The sequence below is a fragment of the Stigmatopora nigra genome, chromosome 20 (genome assembly GCF_051989575.1).
Source record: "Stigmatopora nigra isolate UIUO_SnigA chromosome 20, RoL_Snig_1.1, whole genome shotgun sequence".
NCBI lineage: Eukaryota > Metazoa > Chordata > Actinopteri > Syngnathiformes > Syngnathidae > Stigmatopora > Stigmatopora nigra.
This window is the reverse complement of record NC_135527.1, coordinates 8,200,178-8,223,790: the sequence shown is the minus strand read 5'-3', so window position 1 is coordinate 8,223,790 and position 23,613 is coordinate 8,200,178. Positions and strand designations below refer to the sequence as shown.

The 23,613-nt window shown below is 38.3% G+C and overlaps 1 protein-coding gene across 49 annotated transcripts in view; it reads right to left on the bottom strand.

Annotated features, from left to right (window-relative positions):
- Positions 1–14,146: 14,146 nt before the first annotated feature.
- ptprda (protein tyrosine phosphatase receptor type Da) overlaps positions 14,147–23,613 on the bottom strand; it is a 125,018-nt gene continuing 115,551 nt past the window's right edge. For all 49 annotated transcript variants that reach the window (XM_077742371.1, XM_077742389.1, XM_077742380.1 and 46 more), the window contains 9 exons: positions 23,170–23,289; positions 22,951–23,105; positions 19,105–19,390; positions 18,398–18,576; positions 18,197–18,323; positions 17,994–18,119; positions 17,667–17,821; positions 17,458–17,593; positions 14,147–16,461 (listed from right to left, as the gene is read on the bottom strand). In XM_077742371.1, the coding sequence (XP_077598497.1) occupies positions 16,393–16,461; positions 17,458–17,593; positions 17,667–17,821; positions 17,994–18,119; positions 18,197–18,323; positions 18,398–18,576; positions 19,105–19,390; positions 22,951–23,105; positions 23,170–23,289 (1,353 nt within the window). In that variant the 3' untranslated portion in view covers positions 14,147–16,392. The remainder of the gene's footprint in view (positions 16,462–17,457; positions 17,594–17,666; positions 17,822–17,993; positions 18,120–18,196; positions 18,324–18,397; positions 18,577–19,104; positions 19,391–22,950; positions 23,106–23,169; positions 23,290–23,613) is intronic.

Sequence of the window (23,613 nt, the reverse complement as noted above, 5' to 3'; positions counted from 1 at the left end):
TATTGGTGTAGCCGGCGCGGGATTACCGGAGACATCTTCGATTTTTTTTGGTTTTTCTTTTAACCTGTAGAGCTACGTTTGGAGTTGTTCATTGCGCTTTGTTGTTGGACTTAAATCCAAATAGACAGCCTGGTAGCTTCATTTCCCAGCTGCTGCTTTGTCAGATGTGCTAATCAATACGTTTTTGTTCAATTAAATTGCCCTTCGATTGAAAGTAAAACAGGATTTTAACTTTGTTAAACTTGTTTAGCGCAAAAATGCTTTATTTTCCGCAAAAAATGACATTGTATCGCAAAAATGCCATTTTGTTTTGAAAAAATGCCAAATTTTCCGCAAAAATGCCATATTGTTTTGCAAAAATGCCAAATTTTCCACAAAAATGCCAAATTTTCCTCAAAAATGCCAAATTTTCTGCAAAAATGCCATATTGTTTTGCAACAATGTCAAATTTTTCGCAAATACGCCAAATTGTTTTGAAAAAATGCCTAATTTTCCGCAAAAAATGCCAAATTTTCCTCAAAAATGCCAAATTTTCTGCAAAAATGCCATATTGTTTTGCAACAATGTCAAATTTTTCGCAAATACGCCAAATTGTTTTGAAAAAATGCCTAATTTTCCGCAAAAATGCCAAGCTTTCCGCAAAAATGCCAAATTCTCCGCAAAAATGCCAAATTCTCCGCAAAAATGCCAAATTTTCCGCAAAAATACCAATTTGTTTTGCAAAAATGCCAAATTTTCCGCAAAAAATCACCAAGGTTGTTGGATACCCATAACTCTGCCCCAGCAATAATTTTTTTAGACGGCCATCTTCCTTCCACAAGTAGCCATGTTGGCAGTTGAATTCTAATTTGTCCCTCAGTCCCGACAGCGTGTTTGTCTTCGGCGTCCAGAAAATTCACCTCAAAGCGGCGTCTGAAAATCATGGGCCACTTAAACGCTTTTAGCACTTATTAATTACATTAGCCGGCCAAATTGGGCAGCCGCGCTGTGATTTATTACCCCGCTAACTAGTTGTGTCACTCCGGGAATATGTAGACGGAGGACGGGGACGTCCAAGACCATGCTAGTCGGAGGGAGGGTCTATTTTATCTCCTATTTGGTGGAGGAACATTAATTCAACTGTAATCGGATGCAAATGATTGTCATTTATAGTTTTACAGCTATTTTAAATGTAGTATTTCCCATTTAAATGACTTGTACCTGTGAATGGGGTAGATTTTAAACTTTAGTTTTGGTATTTGATTAGTTTTTTGTTATTAAAATTGGATTAGATAAGATTGGATAACTTTATTCCTATTTACTTTAATGATAAGTGATGGGTATGTTAATATTTTACTCCTTTTTCAGTTTATTTTTCATATGTACGGTTAACGGAGGCACTTTTTTATATGTATCGTATACATTTGAACATTTTTTAGGACATCCCTTTTACTTACTTTACTCTATACTTCTTATTTTAATGATGAGTGATGAGTATGTTAATACTTTAGTCCTATTTTTTCAGTTTAGGTTTCATATATACTGTTAACGGATGCACTTTTTTATATGTATCCTATCTTGTGCTGACCCCGCCCATATGTCACATTTTTAAAGTCAATATGGCCCCCACCTGGGCCCAAAAGTTTGTCCACCCCTGCTCTAACTCTCAAACTAGTTGGAAATTCTGCCAAATTACCAATAAATCAGTTAATCCTAGCGACTGTAGTTTCCCTGCCCAATCAGAACTAGTTTTACCTCTAGCGCCCTCAATGGCAGCAAAAGAAATAGCATCTGTCTATAATAATATCAGTTGGATGGTCAAAACAATGCACCTGCTAGACACAAATCCAGCTGACAAAAGCCATCAACATGCGCTTCTTATGTGCAATTAGGAGCAAAAAGTTATGGCTACGGAGGTGTATGTGAATCAATAAGTCCGGCGGGGAAATCAATCATTAATGGTGGCCAAACAGAGTGGAGGCGATGGATTTATCGATCGCCTGGCAACAGCCCTTCTCCGAGTTCCGCGCAGTAAAATCAGCTGCTATTTGTCAACGCCGCCTAGCCTCAAACTTCCTTCCGAATTGTCCCAAAAAAAACTCCGACATTGGTGCTTTTTTCCGTGCATCTTTTTCACAGATCTGGCAACCTTCCATCCCTTTGCAAATGGCCCGAATTGTTAATTTCATTTGCTCGCCAGCCTCCGGCTACTCAGGTAGAACTAAATTTATCAGTGCCAAACAGTCTGTAGTTCATTAGTAGTGTCCCATTTTAAACGTTTTCTTTGAAATCGAATGGGATGCCGTTAAGTTTTTAGTTTTGTTGCCATTTTTCAATATATTTAGTGTGTATATTAGATGAAATGGCCGCTAAAACGCTGTTATTTGTTTCTGGATATGTCAAGAACCTGTCAAATCAGGGGAAACTATGGCTCGGGAGCCATATATGGCTCCTACTAAGGATGCATATAGCTCGGGAGCCATATATGGCTCTTTCCATGGGTGCATATGGCTCTTTCCATGGATGCATATAGCTCGGGAGCCATATATGGCTCTTTCCATGGATGCATATAGCTCGGGAGCCATATATGGCTCTTTCCATGGATGCATATGGCTTTTTCCATGGGTGCACATGGCTCGGGAGCCATATATGGCTCGTTCCATGGGTGCATATAGCTCAAGAGCCATATATGGCTCTTTCCATGGGTGCATATGGCTCGGGAGCCATATATGGCTCTTTCCATGGGTGCACATGGCTCGGGAGCCATATATGGCTCTTTCCATGGATGCATATAGCTCGGGAGCCATATGTGGCTCTTTCCATGGGTGCATATGGCTTTCTACTAACCTGAGAGATCTAATACATACTATATCAAGTATAAAATTCGTCCTTGGTATTAAATGAAGTAGAATTATGTCAAAATTTTGTACTGCCCCAAAAATATGGCACCCGGTCCTACTGGAAAACAATATCTTGGCGTTGTAATTAACGAAGCAGAGTGGACGTAAGCAATTCTCGGCCGACCTCGTCCCGAGCTGCCAAGGCGAATATCTAATTAAATAATCTCCGTTATGGTTAACCGTCTGCGAAATGAGCAGGTAGGAGGAGGAGGAGGGTGCCGGATCGAAGGCGAAGGTGCCTTTTAAATGTGTTTGTTGTCTTTGACGGTTGTTTCAAGCTAATGCGCCAGCGGCTGTATTTAGCAGTCGTTTGTCGGGAACTCCTAGTTGGCAAGCATTGAATATTCCCGACGATACAAGCAGTCAAACGCGGAAGCTTGGAAGCTAGCTCGGGAAAGGTGTTTGTACTTGGCGTCTGCGGAAGCCAGATAGCGCCGGCGAGGAGAGCGGCACCGTAGGGTGGGCCAGGGAAGACGCAAGAAAAAGGCAAAGAAATGAGCTCGCTGGACGGACGGTCGGTCAGCCGGCGTGTTAACCGGAGCCAGCGCAGAGAACAAAAGATGACTGGGTGGAAGGGGGAACCACAAAAGATGGATTCGTTTAAACTGGGAATGTTAAGGGATATCTCTTATCTGAATCATTTCAATGTGGGACGGCAAAGTATGAAAAATAGCGCCCATTTAAAGTCAGCGTAGTGGCGTAGTGAGAAGTGACAAATACCATGACCGGATGGTCTTTTGGTCTCCAATCTTTTGGTCCACGGTCAAATGTAATTAGATATTAAACACTGCTTGGATATTAAACAGTACTCGGATATTAAACAGTGCTTGGATATTAAACAGTGCTTGGATATTAAGCAGTAATTGGATATTAAGCAGCACTTGGATATTAAACACTACTTGCATATTAAACACTACTTAGATATTAAACACTACTTGGATATTAAACACTACTTGAATATTAAGCAGCACTTGGATATTAAGCAGCACTTGCATATTAAACAGCACTTGCATATTAAGCAGCACTTGCATATTAAACACTACTTGGATAGTAAAAACTACTTGGATAGTAAACACTACTTGGATATTAAACACTACTTAGATATTAAACACTACTTGGGTATTAAACACTACTTGTATACTAAACTCTCTCTCTTAGATATTAAACTCTCTCTCTTTGATATTAAACTTTCTATCATGAATATAATTTTGAGAGCTTGTTTCAACAGTAAACTCTGTCACCATTTGACCGGCCACCAAAACACCGGCGACCAAACGTCCGAGCACCGACAAATACCCACGGGCTGTCAACGCCGTCCCATTGCGCGGCATTAGTCTCTGCGGAGATAAGTCTGGCTCTAAGGCTGACAAACACAGTGGAGTGAGGGTCATTTAACTCGCCGTCCATTAAAGTCCTCGCCAATGGCGGCAGCCGCATCACTCACTGACGGGGTCAGTCGGCATCAGCGGTAATACGAAGTTGAAAGCCTCGGACGGGGCATACTAAACAATTTGCCTTTGGCACTCTAGAAACTGAGAGAAAATTCACAGTTTTCAACAGATATTTACTTCTGTATTATAGTTACTTCTGTATTATTTCAGTTGTAATTTAGCAGTTAAATAATGGCGGAACACCAATTTTCCTTGTCAATTGGATAGTCTGAATGGCAAATGACATTGACACCTGCTAACCTCGTTCCCTTTGCGCTATGTTTAAAAGCTCCCTTTGAAAAGACAGTTGGAATCTCATAAATATGTCATGGGAGAAACCTATGACCAATTGAGAGGGTGACGCGGGGCACCCAGATAAAGCTAACACCGCTAATATGCACATTTCATGCATCATTAAAACGACAGTCACGAGCCGCGGGGAGAAGGTCATTTAACAGTAGCGTGACGTCCGGTCAGACTCGAGATTTCCGTTTGTCTTGTTGCTACCACGCATGGTCGTGGTATTATTCCCAAAATGGCCGAATCCACTTGATGGCTCAAGCTAATTTGGTAGTGTAAAGAAAGTTTTACAAACGTGGAAATATTTGTAGTGGTAAAACGGTGCTTTAAGGGTTCACCTCAGTAATCCTCTAAATCAGGGGTAGGGAAGCTATGGCTCGGGAGCTATATATGGCTCTTTCCATGGGTGTATATGGCTCTCCACTAACTAGAGAGGTAAAATATGTAAATCACTGGTGAGAGAACTGAGATTTGAACATCTCAGGTTCGAGGAGAGCCATATGCACCCATGGGAATAGCCATATGTGGCTCCTGAGCCATAGATTGCCCTACCCCTGCTTTAGCATATGTTAGGGTAGCTTTGGTTCTCAGGTTTTTCGCACTGTTTAACAAATTTGAGTGAAAAGTGTCAAGAAATTGAAGTAGGCACACGGGTTTTACACTCTTGACAGTAAATTATGACTTTTATGAATTTAACAACCATATAGTTTGGTTTAATTTTTAGTTTTCACTATTTTTTTAAAGAATATCTATTTTCCATAGGTTCTTTACTCCTGTATTAGATTAAATGAAATAAAAAAATAGCCGTGTTTGACTATTTCCAGTTCAGAAACGTAAAGTTTGGAACAACTATAGTGAAAAATAGCATTTTAACTACACAAAACGACGAAAAAGGTCAAATAGAAACCTTGCAAGAGCAAATCCTCATAATTCCACCATCATCATTCTTCATTAGGCCCCGCCTACCATCTCCCTTTCTTCTCTAACAGCCATTCCAATGATTAATTGAATCTATTTTGGTTTTACATCGGCGATGACACGCTACGCCCGCTTATCAGTTTCCCGTCATTAGGTGACAAAGCTTAACAACGATTCTTGCACCACTTTATCGGGATAACGTATGGCACCCCCGGATTTGGAGGTCCGCTTTTTCTGCCCCGGTGATATTTCATCATTTTCCAGCATGGCCATAAACCCTGACACATTTTTTAAAAATTTTAGCTCAGAGGTGAACTATTCCAATCTCTTTATTAGCTCCTCCCACTTTAAATAGATTGGACATTGACAAACTCATTGGTAGGAGGGTGTATCTTGGCCAGGGGAAGAACAAATTAAGATTTTTACCGCCTGGTTCGCAACTGATGGGGCAAAAACTACATTTATTATTAGCACTTCGCTAATCTCTGAGCAAAATGGACATTTTTGGCAAATGAACAGACCGCCAATGCGTTAGCTAATTATTTTTGTTATCTTTAGTAAGAAAGCCTAAAGATAAGCACGGATTGGCGGGTTTTTTTAATGGGAAAATGTAAAAAAAGCACCCCCTTTTGACACTTTTCACCTTGGATGCTAAAGTTAGCACGGCTAAATCATTCAACAACTAAAAATGTATCGGCATCCCGTAGGGGATAGTTCTCCGAGACCACCCGGCGTGAACTCGCGCTCACCTCGGCGTACTCACGCGATCGCCGGCGCCTCCCGTCGAGCGTCAGGAATGGGTAATGACACGATCCATCTTTAGGCCATTTTCAATTCAGCTGTGGGGAAATGAGATAGGACGGTAATAAAATGGCATTGATCTGCGTTTCTTCTACTGTTTATGGCCCATGAATGTGGAAAGTCATTCTTAATGTTACCTTTTTTTAAAGAACAAGATCTATTCCTCTCATCGGAAGGGGGCGGGGCATCGTCTTCTTCATCTTTGAGGGTAAAAAAATGGTTTCACGCCAAGCTGGTGGCGTACAAGCCCAATTGGACTATTTTCCACACATTTTTGCATTTTCCATTCAGATGCAGCCACTTCATATTGCCCGTGAGTGTGATTGGACCGGACGCGGCAATATGGCCACTGCGTTTCACCACAAAATCTCAAGTCAAGTGTGAAATTAAGCGATGTGATGACACGTGGAGATTGGCGAGCGCTCCCGCGCCGACGATGAATCCGTTCAGGCTTTCGTATTCATCTCCTCCGTCTTTTTTTTTGATGATTAAATGGAAACGTGGAGAAAATCTAGTGCCTGAAAAAAAAGACAGAAAAACAGGCATTTTATTCAAGATAAACTAGTATACTCATTCCCTGTGCTATTTTTAAAAAATATTTACTGGTAAATCAATTAATGTACACTGTATTTTCATGACTATATGGCGCATGGTATTTTTAGCCGCAGTGTCTGTATTTTACACAAACAAAGGATGCACTGATTTTATAGTTGGGTAAATAGAAGCTAGCTAGCACAGGGGTGGGCAAAATTTTGGGCCTGGTGGGGGGCCATATTGACTTTAAAAATGTGACAGATGGGCGGGGTCAGTACAAGATACGATACATCAAAAAGTGCATCAGTTAATAGTACATATGAAACATAAACAGAATTAAAAGGACTAAAGTATTAACATACTCATCATTCATAGTTAAAAGTATAAAGTACAAAGTAAAGTAAGTAAAGGAATATATTAAGGAATATTAAAATGTATATGATACAAATAAAAAAGTGCATCCGTTAACAGTACATATGGAACATAATCAGATAAAAAGGACTAAAATATGAACTCATCATTCAAGTAAAAAGTATAAAGTACAAAGTAAAAAGGAAAGTATTAGTGTACCCTATTGACTGATTTATTTTATTTTATCATGATAAGTATTTTAGTATTAGTCCATATATAAGGCGCACTGGATTATAAAGTCTATTTTGTAGAAAATTGTAGACTTATAGTCATGAAAATCAATTAATATTTCATAAATACGACTGTAGTAATTGAAAATATTTCTGCCAACCTCCCAATTCAAATACTTTGGCCATTTCCTCTTACCAAACACATTTCAAGAGTAACCACGTCTCCTGTCAGTTATCGTCAACATCCTATTTTCCCGCATTTTTCCCATAAAAAGCCGCGCTAATCCTTTCCCAAAGAAGAATAAAAAGTATTTCAAACCTCCCTATTTATGTCCGACTATTCAATTCTCTTCAATCGTGTCTTTTTTCAGCCTACAGAGTATTTCTACAGTATCGATTACTACTTACAGCCGTGACAATACTAAATGCGTCTTTGGCTGGGGTTAAATCAAAGACAAAGTGTAGTAACAACCCGTGGCGTCTATCGACGGACTTAAAAGGTTAATACCGAGTATTTCCGAGCCTTCCGAAGCCTTCTTAGTCAACTCCGGCTCAATAAAGTCCTTTGGGTACAGGTTGACACTATTTTTTTCATTTTTCTTGCCGCCATTTTCTAAAGAGATGGCGTTTTTCTACATTTGCTGCTCGATGGCGTCGGGTTGCCATGAGGAAAAAAAAGAGGGCGGATAGCGGAATCGGCCAGGCTTGCAATTTAATTTGATGAGCCCGCAAACAGAAAACAATGGCTTATTATAAAAAGATGGAAGGCATCGGGCTGTGAAGCTTGGCGCTTTGCTGCATTTTTTTCGCATTCTGTTCCTATTTAGCGATTGTGTTTCTTTATTGTAATATTGGCAAGGAATTCTGTGTTAATATCACAGGCGGACATCTTTGCTATGGTGGAATTGGGATCATTTGAGAGGCGGGGTTAGCCAAGCGGGTTGTAAAAGATGGTTAAAGGGAAGTTATTGGACATAGACTTGAAGTTTTTGGGGTTTTTTAGAGCGGTAAATGTCATAAAAATTAAATATGAAATGAACATAATGTGTTATTCTTCTACTTTTTTAAGATGGCCGGGGAAATGCATGTGTGTACAGTATTTGGCGGACTATAAAGCACACTTTTGGGGACAAACTACATCGGATGAAAACATTGAGGGTGCTAGAAGTCAGCTAGACGATGACAAGGAACCAAAAATACCCAAATGGACCATGAACTAGTTACAAAAAAAAAAATACCGGGTATATTAAAAGGCAGGGGTATAATAAATGGCGCAGAAACGGGAAGAACGATCCACTACTCACTCTTTCTGCCATGACGGGGTGTACCAATGTTTCTCAGACTAAAAGTACTTACTACTCAGGTTAAAAGTACTTACTGCTGTATAAAATCTGACTTGAAACTTTATGGAATTTAAGTATCTATAATTATTCCCCATGAACACCATACAAATATTGCTAAAAAAGCCAAGTTACCGTTTAATATAGTATATGTTTAATATAATATATGTTTAATATAAGATATGTTTAATATAGTATGTTTAATATAGTATATGTTTAATATAGTATGTTTAATATAGTATATGTTTAATATAATATATGTTTAATAAAGTATATGTTTAATATAATATATTAAACGGCACGGGTATATTAAACGGCAGGGGTACATTAAACGGCGGGGGTATATTAAACGGCAGGGGTATATTAAACGACAGGGGTACATTAAACGGCAGAGGTATATTAAACGGCAGGGGTATATTAAACGGCAGGGGTATATTAAACGGCAGGGGTATATCAACCGACAGGGGTATATTAAACGGCGCACAAAGGGGAGGCTCAAAAATCCAAAAATAATTTAACATACCCGGGTATATTAAACGGCAAACTACAGTAAAGATTCAGACATTTAGCATAATGAGGAAACAAATACAGGGTACAATTGTGCTTACTACAAAAATACAGGGTGAAAAGATAGTACCAAAAACTTATAAGACATCTCTTCAACAAGTTTAACAATTACACGAGCCGCCAGAAAATGGAAAAATGGCATCTTTTCCATTTTAATTCCAAAAAAGGTTCTCTCAGTCCGTCAAGAGCGTTCCGAGCCCTTAATCTCCGAATCAGTGTACTTCTTAGCCTCCCCGTAATACTTCTCCCGAGCCCTAGCCTGATAAGAAAATGTATTTCCGAGATTTTTTAGCGACAAACAGGAATAGTAATACTTTTTGACCACTTCAACGTGAATAAACAGGCAAGTAAACAACTACCTGCTTACGTTTCTCTTCATAAAAAGCAACACTGTGACGTCATAATTTCTTTTAAATAGCGGCATATCTCAGTCACAGCTGCTGGTGAAACGGCGCTAATTGGCGATTGATTGGACGCCTCGACGTCTTCATCTGCAATGCGGAGGCGCATCTGCTTGCGCTCGCCTTTTTCTGATTAGTCACATTGTTGGCGGCTGTTTACTTAAACGCCAGCTTAAGGAAGTTTCAAATTGGGGCCCTCTCAGACAAAAAAAAAAAAGAGTGTCAAATTAGACCTTGTTAGCGGTGGCCCTCCAGGCACACGTGCCGCCAAATAGGAGGCCCTGAAAAGCACCACACGGGAGCTTCCTACGCAAAAAAAGGAGGGATTTGGAATGGAAAACTGGCGAAACGTAACCTTGCCGTGACTCCAGAGACGCTGGAAGGAAAGCGTATTGGCGTAAAACCTGGCCGTTTGTTGACTCTAGTACTGTTTACTATCTTAGTACCGTTTAATATCTAAGTACTGTTTAATATCCAAGTACTGTTTAATATCTAAATAGTGTTTAACATCTAAGAGAGAGAGTTTAATATCTAAGTACTGTTTAATATCCAAGTGCTGTTTAATATCCAAGTACTGTTTAATATTCAAGTAACTGATTAATATCCAAGTACTGTGGAATATCTAAGTACTGTTTAATATCTAATTACTGTTTAATATCAAAGTACTGTTTCATATCCAAGTACTGTTTAATATCCAAGTACTGTTTAATATCTAAGTGCTGTTTAATATCTAAGTACTGTTTAATATCTAAGTACTGTTTAATATCCAAGTACTGTTTAATATCAAAGTACTGTTTAATATCCAAGTACTGTTTAATATCCAAGTACTGTTTAATATCTAAGTATACTGTTTAATATCTAAGCATACTGTTGAATATCTAATTACTGTTTAATATCAAGTACTGTTTAATATCCAAGTACTGTTTAATATCAAAGTACTGTTTAATATCCAAGTACTGTTTAATATCCAAGTACTGTTTAATATCTAAGTATACTGTTTAATATCTAAGCATACTGTTGAATATCTAATTACTGTTTAATATCAAGTACTGTTTAATATCCAAGTACTGTTTAATATCTAAGTACTTCTTAATATTTAAGTACTGTTTAATATCTAAGAGAGAGAGAGAGAGAGAGAGAGAGTTTAACATCTAATATCTGGCTTTAAGGAATTTGGATAAAAACCAAAAAATAAATACATTTTCCAAGATGAGTTTCCTCGGAAACATTTTTTCGGGCAAAAACATTATTATCTTTGTCCATTTTAATGACTTTTTTTTTCAATGTTCAAAGGGTCTAAGAGTGGCAACATTCATCACAGTCTTAAATGGTAAAAATTAGACTTTTAATCCAAATCTAATCGATAAAAAACGGACATACACTCTCGTCACGGCTCCCTGAAACAATTATCTTTAATCGTCATCATCATAGCCAATTGATTTTGAGTAGGAAATGAAGAAAATGTCAACGACAGGCTCAGAATTCAGAGCAAGAATTAACGTTAAGGTGACATCATCAGATTTTGTCTTAATCGTCTATTAACGCCAAGACTTTCTTGTGGATTTAGCCAAAAAAATCTCCTTCCAGACACTTAGGCAGGATAACGTTTTAAAAAAAGAAGTTATGTCCGCCCTCAAACAAGATCTTTTTTAAACCCAGATATGTAAATCCCTTTAAAAAAAAGAAAGAAGCAAAAAACTAAAAATCTAATCCATGTTAAGTATAATAAACAAGACACTAATCCAACCCGCTCAAGATTATTTAAGTATACTCCAGAAAAAATGCAGTAAAATAGCATACTGCTAACTATCGGTTACATCAAATTCACTAAAATAGCATACTGTAAAAAAAAAGGCTAACTATCGGTCAAAAAATGTATATCAGGATTATTTTTGTTATATAATCCATAGACAAACTACCATTTTTAAAGTCTATATTTATTTTATAGCTCCAATTAAAAGCTTGACGATATTTAGTAGACATTATTTAATAAGGTGGAGTTAAAATATGCTTTATTAAATGGTATTTAATTAGATCTTGACAAATATAAGGTTGGTGGATCGAAAAAACGGATAAAAAACTCAGTGCGTCAATCAGAAAAAGTTTTCTTTGCCAAAGTGACGCAACAACGGCTATCCGGCATCTTACCTCATCTTTAAAAACGATGACTCGGCGATATAAAAGTGCAGGGCGTCGCTCTTGAAAGGATGACACCACAATTGGCCACACGTTAGCAATCCCATCTCGTCTACATTAAGTTAATTGGAAAAAGCCAGCATCTATAAAAATGACATCATACTCATCAAGAAATTTTCCATTTTCTCTTCAATACAATTTTCAAACCCGCATACTTACATTTCGTATCCAAATCCGCCTCCATTGACCCTACTAGCTAAACCTAATGTCCTTAAACGATAAAAAAACAAAACATAATAAACAATACTCAGCCTAAAACAACATTTGTTTGACTCCACTTTGAGCAAAAAGCAGTTCTTTTTTCACCCGTTTTTGTCCAAGTCCCGTCCACGTCTCCACATGTAGACACATTAAAACCCGGCATCTTAACGAGCACACCTTGAGGGGGTGTGGCAATTCAATTAGAGCACTAAAATGCTAATACGATCTAGCGGTTGGTTGACTTAATGTCTTAGCTTCAGGGTTTAAAATTGCTTACTCGGCTTTATACAGGTTAGGACTTCAACTTTAGCACAGTTTTTTGTGCTTGAGCCTATCTGGACGTAGACCCCCCAACCACCTACCCCCTATCCGAATCCCTGGCTGTTATCTTGCACCCTCGAGGCGCTACACCAGGACGCGTAGGCCACCGCTGGGACTACAGTAGTTAATCTGTGCTAGTTAAATGCGCTTGTATAGCCCGGAGCTGTAGCAGTCCGCCATTGTGGTTTTGGGTTTTTTTTCTGTCTTTTCTGCTTTGCTAGCTCCTGGGGGACTGTGCTCAGCCCCGTTTTATTGAATTACATGATGAGAAGGAGTAAGTTATTTGCAGGTAGCGGCCCGTTTCGTTTTTTTTTTTTTTGTTCCTCTGAGGGTGTTTATACAGTTCCGCTTGTGTTTGTCCAAAGCAGACTATTTTTTCAATTATTTTCTGTATTATTTCTGTTTTCGATCAACGGTGACATGATCCGTGACTGCCAGGTTTTGGAAATAAATAAATAATGATAAATATCAGCTTCTTAGGGTTGTTTTATCAATGTTTTCAGTGGTATTTTCTTAACAGGAGTTTTTAAACGGTTCTTAGCATAACAATTAAATAAGTTTACCTGATTTTAATGAGTTGAATTAGCATTTTTTGACCACATAATGTAGCATAGCCCATAATTGTTGACGCCAGTTATATTTCCTTTTCTATTAAACCAGATAGAAATACATATTTTCAGATTTAGATCAACTGGGAGACATTAGAGGGGTTACCCTTACCTGTAAATGTACATTTAAAGAGTAGAACACTAGTATAGAGACTCCAACTTGTGTATTTTTGATTTAAAACAAATACTTTGCCAATCCACATTACCTAAGCAGACCCAGGAACATAGTCAGGGACCCATACCACCCTACACCCTGTTCTAGCTCCTCCCTTCTAGGATTTTTTGTTTTTATTCTGCATGGAGGCCACTATTGGTTGAAGTACTATTGTTTATTCAATATATTTTTTTGCATTCATCAGTGTTAGCACAGATTTTCTTGTTTTCCAGCATTATTCTATTTCAAACTTAACTGTAGAAGCTAAATTTCCGTATTTTCCATATATAAGGCGCACCACATTATAAGGCGCACCCTCAACGAATGACATTTTTTCTATATATAAGGCGCACTGGATTATAAGGCGCACTGTCTATTCTGGAGAAAATTTAAGACTTTTAAGTGCGCCTTATAGTCGTGAAAATACGGGAATCCATTAGAATCTTGCCAAAATGACTGGCAGGATAGCTTAGCTTAGCTTAGCTTAGCACCAGGATGTACCCAAGAAGCCTCACCCTTAAAAGACGGGCCTCTATCAAACTGGGAGCGGATTCTTTACAAGTAAAGCTACTGGGAAGGCCCTGGGAATGCTGGTTTTCCAGAAAAATGCGTATTTTGCGCCTACCCGGGCTCCCCTCCGTCTTTACGAGTAAAAATCAAGCCTCTCGCTCCATTGAGGATACCCATACGGGTCATTGTTACACTCGTCAACAGCCGGCCGCGGGTGTCTCCGCGGTACAGCCGCCTTCACCGAAGTGACGCCGCAAAAGCCCCGGGCAAGTGAGTCCGACACCCCCAGATTAAGTCTGTTTGCTTAAGGAATTTTTCATTTAAAGACAACTTTTGTAGGGCTAGTGAAGTATAAAAAAAGAAATGGGTTTAGTTAAGTTTTTTTTTCAGTAAAAGGGCAACGTATAACACAGACATTTTTTTAATAGAATTCATTTATAACAAATGTGACTTTGATTTTCTCATACAGACGTTTTTTTTCCGCACCAATGTGACCTAAGTAAGAAAATAAAAAGTACTCCTTTCATCCAGAGAGAAAAAAAAACAATTTACACGTACAACTAATCCGAGGTATCGTATGAATTTTTTTTTTTTAACAAGCTGATTTTTTTCTTTAATTTTTTTGTACAATTTGTACATTTTTCAGTTTATGCATCCGGACGAGAGGAACACAATGTTTTTATTTTTGTTAATGACACTCCAAGTTGAACAAGTGATCTGTGGTGGGCGGAGCCACACAGAATTTTACCAGAGCAAACGGAATGAATATCTTTTTTAATTACAATTTCTTTTAGAGTTGATATTTTATCTGTTATTTACATACACGCAAAATGAAATATTTTTTTCCTTAAATGGGTTCAAGTAATATATTATTGGGTTTAGAATCAATAGGGCAGTGCATAGTACAAAGACAGAGAAAGTGCAAATCTTCCTTACCGGGCCATCCTGCAATATTTTATTTAATGCATTAAAAATTAACATTAAAAAAAGAAGAAGAAAACCGTTAAAAATATTATAATAGAACATAATTAATTGCTTTTGTTTCAATGGGAAAGAAAAACCTGGAATGCACATCCTCTGAAAATAAATATCCGAATTTAAGTGTGCCAAATTGAGTTGGGTCAACATTTTCAACCAAAAATAGTCATTTATCTCCCAAAAAAACATATCTAAGCACCATTTAAAAAGTTTTAACTTGCTCATATACCATTTTTATTAACCACCATGTTAGCAAAGAGCTAGTAAATGATTTTTTTTACGTTTTCAGGGTACTATGAATATTCTAAAACGCATTTTTAATCATTAATTCCCCTTTTTTTGAACCTCTATCATTTTTTTAAAGTCGTGCACCCACCCTGCCACGGTAAGGCCACTAAAAATGACAAAAAAATCTTCAAAAAATGTTCTTTGCATATATAATCATGTGACTTAGTATTTCCTACCATAAATGGACATCTCTACCCACAAATCCTCCAAAAAAGATACACTGAAATGGTATAAAAACAGGCATAAATATAAGGCACTCTAAATGCAAAAAACAAACCAAAAAAATGAGTGTAGAATGGCTTGAAATGTTATACAAAACCTCGGTGACGGTCAGTTGACGGACATTCCCATGTGACGCTTGCAGGGGTGGGGGCGGGGCTTATCGAGGCGTGGCGCCGTGACCTTATAACACATTTATTGCACGAGAAAAGATGCACTGAATCAGAATGGCGTGCTACTGATGTGCATTCCAGTGAAACGGCACTTTCCCCTTAGCGTTCGGGATCGGCTTATTGTTATTTTTAGCCATATCTGACCTTCTTTTTTAGATATATTTTCAGCTAGATAGAGCCAATTCATCTCTGTCATCATCCCGACATGGAAGAACTAAGGTAATAGATAGCAGCAACTTCATACTTTGCTCATCCCTGTTGATTCCACAAAGCCCCAGTTTATCGGAAAAACAATTTCAGGCAAAAAAACGGACCTTAAGCCTTAATCCCCTCCCCTTTTTTAAGTCAATTCACGTGCTACAAACTGAAATTTTCCCCGCAAATATTTCCAGGCCAAGGAAAACATGTCAATACGCTTCTTTGTGTAAAAATAAAAATAAATGTACACTTTTTTTCTGGAAAGAAAAATCGTCAAGTACTAAAAAACTAAAATTATTTCATATTTTTTTGCGGAAATCCTTTCGCAGACTTGTTATGATGAATATTGAGAACAGTGGGAGGAGTTACGGTAACGTTTCAATGTCCGTCCAAGCTTCGTCTGAGTGTGTTTTGGTTGTTTTTTTACAATGTGCGTCGACTTCCAAAACGTGTTCACCCATGTCAAGTTCGTATGGTAAAATCCTCGAAGCGAAAAACACAAAAAACCCCAAAAAACTGAAAAAAGAACGAAAAAAATGTGCTTCACTGGTCCGGATTCCACCCTGTAGTAACCTGGCCAGTATTTACTTGGATTTTGGGCAAATACTTGGTCCAGCAGGGGCTTGTTTTCAGGTTTTTGGAACGGGTTCATGTCGCACATCCAACATTTAATAAGTTTTTTTTCCGCAAAGAGTTTGGACGTTCTCGAGCAGTAAATTATGGCTCAGAAAAGAGGAGCGACTTGATTTTTTTTCTTGCCTTTTTCCGCGTTTTCCTCCGACACCAAAGTTTTTTTTACGTTGCATAGTGATCAAAGCTTCCCAGGTACTCTAATCCGGCTCGGTAGCAGAACTGGTATTGATCCTGGAAACACACAAAAGAAACCGGAGAAGACATTTGACAATCTGCCTCACCTTGGTAGGAAAATAAAAATAGTTTTACTTGGACTAAAGTGGCCAATAGTTCTTTGTTAGCCTGATTTTTGGGTAGAGAAATTGATTATTCAGCTAATGATTTGTAGCTGTTCCTGATTTGAGCATTTGAGGGCAAGCAAGGGGGTGCTCGGACGATTGGTCGCCTGTCTTTTGGTGACAGAGTTTACTGTTGAAGCCAGCTCTCAAAAATATATTCATGAGTTTAATATCTAATAGAGAGACTTTAATATCTAAGTACTGTTTAATATTTAAGTAGTTTAATATTTAAGTAGTTTAATATCTAAGTAGTTTAATATCTAAGTAGTTTAATATCTAAGTAGTTTAATATCTAAGTAGTTTAATATCTAAGTAGTTTAATATCTAAGTACTGTTTAATATCTAGGTAGTTTAATATCCAAGTAGTTTAATATCCAAGTAGTTTAATATCCAAGTAGTTTATTATCCAAGTAGTTTAATATCTAAGTAGTTTAATATCCAAGTAGTTTAATATCTAAGTAGTTTAATATCTAAGTAGTTTAATATCCAAGTAGTTTAATATCTAAGAGAGTTAAATATCTAAGTATTGTTTGATATCTAAGTACTGTTTAATATCTAAGTACTGTTTGATATTTAAGTACCGTTTAATATTTAAGTACTGATTAATATCTAAGTAGTTTAATATCTAAGTAGTTTAATATCTAAGTACTGTTTAATATTTAAGTACTGTTTATTATCTAATTACTGTTTAATATCTAAGTACTGTTGAAAACGGTAGATATTTAGATATTAAACTCTACCTCATGAATAGAATTTTGAGAGCTAGTTTCAACAGTAAACTCTCTGTCACCATTTGACCGGGGACCAAACGTCCAGTCACGAGCAAGGAAGGTCCTACTCGAAGAATCTTAATCAATCCGATCTGTTTCTAAACAATACTGGGATATACCTCAGTCTGCACCATAGCCGGTCTCTGCGTCCGCAACATTTTCACGGTCTGAAAGACGTCCACGACGCCCTCGTATCTCATTCGCTCCAAGGCAATGCTGAGGGTGATGAAGACGCCGGTCCGACCGACGCCAGCGCTGCACAAAACAGAAAAACGTGTCAAAATGGCGTAGGAAACCCAGATTTCAAAATCCACCATTGTTAACTTACCTACAATGGACCGAGATCGGCCCATCTTGTCCAAATTGCTCTTTCGTTTTATGAACTTGTCCAATAAAATCGATGAAACCTTCACCAGATTTTGGCACTCCTTGCTCGGGCCAATCTGTGAACTGGAACTGCCTCACCGTTCGCGATTGGCCGTCCTACGAAGAGGGAAAGAGCGCACTTTAAATGGATTGGACGCCTAGGAAGACAGCCTACAACGGCTGTAAGCCTGTGATGGAATTACAACGTGAGCCGCTCACAATATTTACACTTAAAAGACTCTTAGCATGGGATAAACAGCATCTCCACGCCACGACAAAGTCCGCTTACCCTGGCGTCCGTCACTTTAAACTCCCGTAGGATGTACTGCGGCATATTATACTCCGCCATAGGGTCCACCACAAAGTACTGGTACCTAGCAGACCGTTCTGCGGGCCAGTATTGGTGACATTTTTCCTAGGAAATCAAAACAAAATAGTCTTAAAGTGTCCGTCTATGGAGATTTGATCATTTTTTACCCTAAAAAAACCTACCCGGCCCATTTCTCTGAGTTTTGTGAGCATAACGACGATGGTGGAGTTGTGTTCCCAGAGCATTCTCCAGAAATCCTCTGTGGTTTCTGCTAGTGGTCCCTGTGTGGCAATGTAAGCCTTCTGTTGTCTGCCGGGATTAAAAAAACATAAGAAATGAAGTCTTTTAGGACCAAGGCGTACGTTTTTTGTGGTTTTTTTTACCTGTAGCCGTCAATGAAACTCGCGTTAATGTAGTCGGATCCCTCCACGCCTCGAATGGGTTGTAGACAAACCCGTGTGGACTCGTAGGGCATGATATTCACCAGGCGGTTCTTGAACTTGTTGCAGGGGAGGTTAGCGCTGATGAATCGCGACGTATGGGCTTTGGTGTTAGCCAAACGCTAAGTTGGAAAGGGATGGACAGGAAGAAAAAGACATTTTAGATTGATAGAAGGGGAAGAAAACCTCTTGGTTGTGTTTTACTGACCAAGAACTGAATGGCGGAAACTAGAAACCAATGTTCCCGGATATAAATCGTCTAAATTCCGACTCCCGGATAAATTACAAGCTAACTCTTAGGATTATCATTATTCTAAAGTAGCTTGAAATATAATAAATATTATATATGTGCTTGCAATGTAGAATGCTTTGCCTTATTTTGGATATGGAACTCTGAAAATGGGTAACAACAAGCTTTTGGGAACTGTGGATTTGTTTTGGGAGGCGTGGCTTCTCAAGATGGTCCGCATCAATCAATCAAACCCTGAGACAAATTGTTATGAGACTCTAAATGATGTTTAGATTTCTGTTATGCATGTTGTTTAAAAACTTTTGAATATATTAGCAAAAGGGACACCAGGGTCTTCAGAATTTGATTCAGTAATCCACCTGTACTACATTAGTAGACCTTCATTTTTCTCAGAACTAACCTTAAACTCGAGTTCCATGCCAGTGACGTTCTCCCCAGCCTCGATTTGCGTCAGTTTCTGGATGTACGCGTAGAGATTCCTGGCCGGCACTTCGGTGGTGCCGCAGTTGACGGCCTCCAGCAAGGCGTCGTGGATGAAGACGTACTGGTCTTCCGTCTGCACCATGTAATTGCGTTGGGCTCGCATCAGCGTCACGTGCCCGTAGATGTCCGCCGTCTTCTCGTGCTTGATCCTTTCCAGCATGGCGTCGATTACGATGAAGCAACCGGTACGACCCACGCCGGCGCTGTCAAGAGAGGGGGGGGTGGGGGGATATGTTAGCGTTGCCTAGAGGGAAGAACCAGGCCTCAGTTATCGATATATCTGTAGCAAATGCGTTGTTTATTATATATGTGTTTTGCTTTCTTTAAGTTTATACATTATTATATACTGGAAATGCAATATCCAAGTACTGTTTAATATGTAAGTAGTGTTTAATATGTAAGTACTGTTTAATATGTAAGTAGTGTTTAATATGTAAGTAGTGTTTAATATGTAAGTACTGTTTAATATGTAAGCACTGTTTAAGATGTAAGTACTGTTTATTATCTAATTACTGTTTAATGTCTAAGTACTGTTTAATATCCAAGTACTGTTTAATATCTAAGTACTGTTTAGTATCCAAGTACTGTTTAATATCCAAGTACTGGTTAATATCTAATTACTGTTTAATATGTAAGTACTGTTTAATATCCAAGTCCTGTTTAATATCCTAGTACTGGTTAATATCTAAGTACTGTTTATTATATAATTACTGTTTTATATCTAAGTACTGTTGAAAACAGTAGATATTTAGATATTAAACTTACTCATGAATATAATTATGAGAGCTGGTTTCAACAGTACCTAGATATTGAAAAGTACTTAGATATTAAACTCTCTCTCTTAGATATTAAACTCTCTCATGAATATGATTTTGAGAGAGCTGGTTCGGGACTCTCAACACTGGTTTCCATATTTTACCTAAGAGCCATATGCCCCCATCATAAGAGCCACATGTGGCTTCTGAGTCATAGCCATAGCCCCTGTTCTAGATGTTAAAAGGTACAAAAAATACAGCGGCGTCTGGCGCTAATGACCTGGCACGAGTTTTTCCTCCGCCTTAGACGTTTACACACATTAGCCGTCAGGCTAACGTGCTTTCCAGAAGTTGAGAGAGTAGCGGATGTCGCTGGAAAATACAGCTGCGCCCAGCTACCACAAGATAAAGCGTGCAGAGCAGCCAAAGCAATTACATATGTATTGTTAGCAAATCTCTCGCTGTCAGCTAACGTGCCAAACAGAGCGACGCGCTGAGCTGAATTGATGCGGTTAACCGTCGGAAAAAAGAAAAAAAAAACCCGCAATCTGTTCCAGAGGCTCGTTTTGGCCTTCCCTCCCCAAAAAGAAATTGTCCAATCAAATAGAGTGTCATAAAACGTAAACGTTAGGGTATGGGATACATTTTTTTGGCTAGTTTTGATGGTATCGGAATCAAAAGGTTATGTCTTCTTGCGTTGAAGGTAATTACTGAAGCGGAACGTTAGCGTGATATGGAAACGGGGTTTTAAAATAACAAAATGAAAGGTTAAAGAGGTCAGAAATGTCGCTTTGAATTTGCGTTCTAAGGCAAAGGATGCTAATCCGTTCACAGAACGATTTAGAAACGCATTTTTAATCATATTTTGGCTATCAATCACTGTCAAATAAAGTTTTTAGCTTAATTATGTATACAAGTCCATGTAGCATTAGCATCAGGCTTCCATTTATGTAGCAAAGCCTTGTTTTACAAGCTAAAGAAAAGTAAAAATCCTTCTTTATGTCAAGACGACTGACAGCCACACAATGGCTAGCGTTGATATGAAAAATACTTCTTTTAAAAACTTCAAGGAAGGATGGACGGGGACTATTTCTGGGCGATCTGATAGCGAGTTAGCAGAATTAAAAGCCTTAAGTCGGGTATTCTGCTCCAATGTAGAAAGTTAACATTCAATAAGAAGCAAGTGGTTCTCATTAACTACAGAATGTGTTATTTCCAAATCTGTGCTAAGCCTGGTTGGCTTTTTTGTCACGTTCTGACAAGTATTTCTATTGGTGCCAACTATTTTTTCTGTGGGGAAAACAGTCCGACGGATCTGACAGAAACCAATTGGTTCTTAGTCCACAGTCCAAGGATATTAGGATATTTTTTTTTGATTCTTTCAGCCAGTTTCTAGTAAATCTCTCCATCTCTAATGTATGCATACAGTACTGTATGTATTCTCTCCATTTTACTAAATGTTTTTTTCAGTACAAACCAATGCTGGTTACTTATACAAGCCTTATACATACAAATACACTTATAAAAACCTTCAATATACTTATATAGACCTTAAATATCAATTATAATACAAACTATAGCACTGAATCCATTTCAATTTGGACAATTTCAACTTATGAACAATTTCAACTTATGGACAATTTCAACTTAGTAGTATATGTATGTAGGCCTATTTAGTATATGTATGTAGGCCTATGTAGTATATGTATGTAGCCCTATGTAGTATATGTATGTAGGCCTATGTAGTATATGTATGTAGGCCTATGTAGTATATGTATGTAGGCCTATGTAGTATATGTATGTAGGCCTATGTAGTATATGTATGTAGGCCTATGTAGTATATGTATGTAGGCCTATGTAGTATATGTATGTAGGCCTATGTAGTATATGTATGTAGGTCTATGTAGTATATATGTGGGCCTATGCAGTATATTTATGTAGGTCAATGTAGTATTTGTATTTAGGACTATGTAGTATATGTATGTAGACCTATGTAGTATATGTAATTAGCCCAATGCTGGTTACTTATACAAGCCTTAAACATACAAACGCACTTAAATAAACCTTCAATATACTTATATAGGCCTTAAACATGAATTATAATACAAAATATAGCACTGAATCAACTTCAATTTGAACAATTTCAACATATGAACAGGCACTCGGAACCTAACTCTAAAGTAGGGGAGTTTCTGTACCTTAAAGTATTACTGAATGCCTAAGAAGTACTTTGCGGTACGTGAACTTAAATTCCAACCTGTAGATAACATTGCTATAGCCTCCAGCAGTGGGCAGTATTGCTGAAAGTTCCAGAACACAAACACTTTAATAATAATGACAAGTGTAACTGAGATCACAGAACATACGACATGAGGACAACGGATGCATATTGTGGTCAGTTAACGAGCTAATTGCATGCTTATTTTCCATCAAAACACGATTTGAGAAGTCAAACCCAAAGAAAACTAATGTAAACATCAAAGTCAGGGTTCCGTTTGATAGCTCAGAAAAAGATGAAAAAGCAAAAATGGAACTTATTAACCTTCCCTTGCATGTATGATAATTAAACGGAATATTTTTGGTCCAATTTTACTCATAAAAACAACAATCTTTACTGGATATAAAAGCATAAAAGTTGCTTTGAAAGACTCACAATTTCTATGATTAAAACAGCTTGAAATTCTCGCATAAATTAACTCCTTGGCTGCCATTGGCCAGGTGACTCATCCACATGGAATCTGATAGGCTAATCAGGTTATACATAGACGTAGATGTTTAAAAATGAGTATGCGCACCCCACTTAACGGAAAATGAGACTTTTGGGTTCATCCACCTAGCATAAAATCGTTTTTGGAGCTTTTATTTGCTAATGACTTCCCCCATTAACATGATTAAAAACCCTGTTACATTGTCATACGTATTCATAGATTCATTCCGGCAAACTGAGAAGGGAGGAAAATCAATTTCATGCTTGAGGTTATCTTTGTCATTTCCATAGAGTTGCCTACCTGCAGTGCACCACCATCGGACCGGCATCCGGAGGGTTGCAAGCCTTCACCCTTCGGAGGAAGGCCAGGAACGGCGTGGGGTGTTCCGGCACCCCGTGGTCAGGCCAGGCCGTGAACTGGAACTGCCGGACCTCCCGCTTTTCGCTGGAGCCGTTCTAATGGGGAGGAGGGGGAGGGGGCAGTTATGTCAAGAAGCCCCTTTGTGTGAGGTGGTCTTACTTTGAAAAGCGCAAATGTCCTGACGCAGTAGGTGGCCAACTCTACTGTGTCTAGCAGAGTCACTTGAATGAGGCCGTATGTCTCTGTGGCTCGGGTGGGCCAGTATTGGTCACACTTGACCTGCCGTGAGAAGAGTGAATGGACGTTTGGTCGCTAGTCTCTTGGTCGCCGGTCTTTTGGTTGCCGGTCAAATGTACTTCGACATTAAACTGTCTCTCTTAAATAGTAAACTCTCTCTGTTAGATATTAAACTCTCTCTCTTAAATATTAAACAGTACTTGAATATTAAGTACTGTCTCGCTGAGATAATAAACTCTCTCTTAGATAGTAAACTCTCTCTCTTCTAAATATTAAACTCTGTCTCCTTAATATTAAACTCTCTCCTAAAAACGCTTTGTTTTAAATATTAAACTCTTTCTCTTAGATATTAAACTCTCTCTTTCA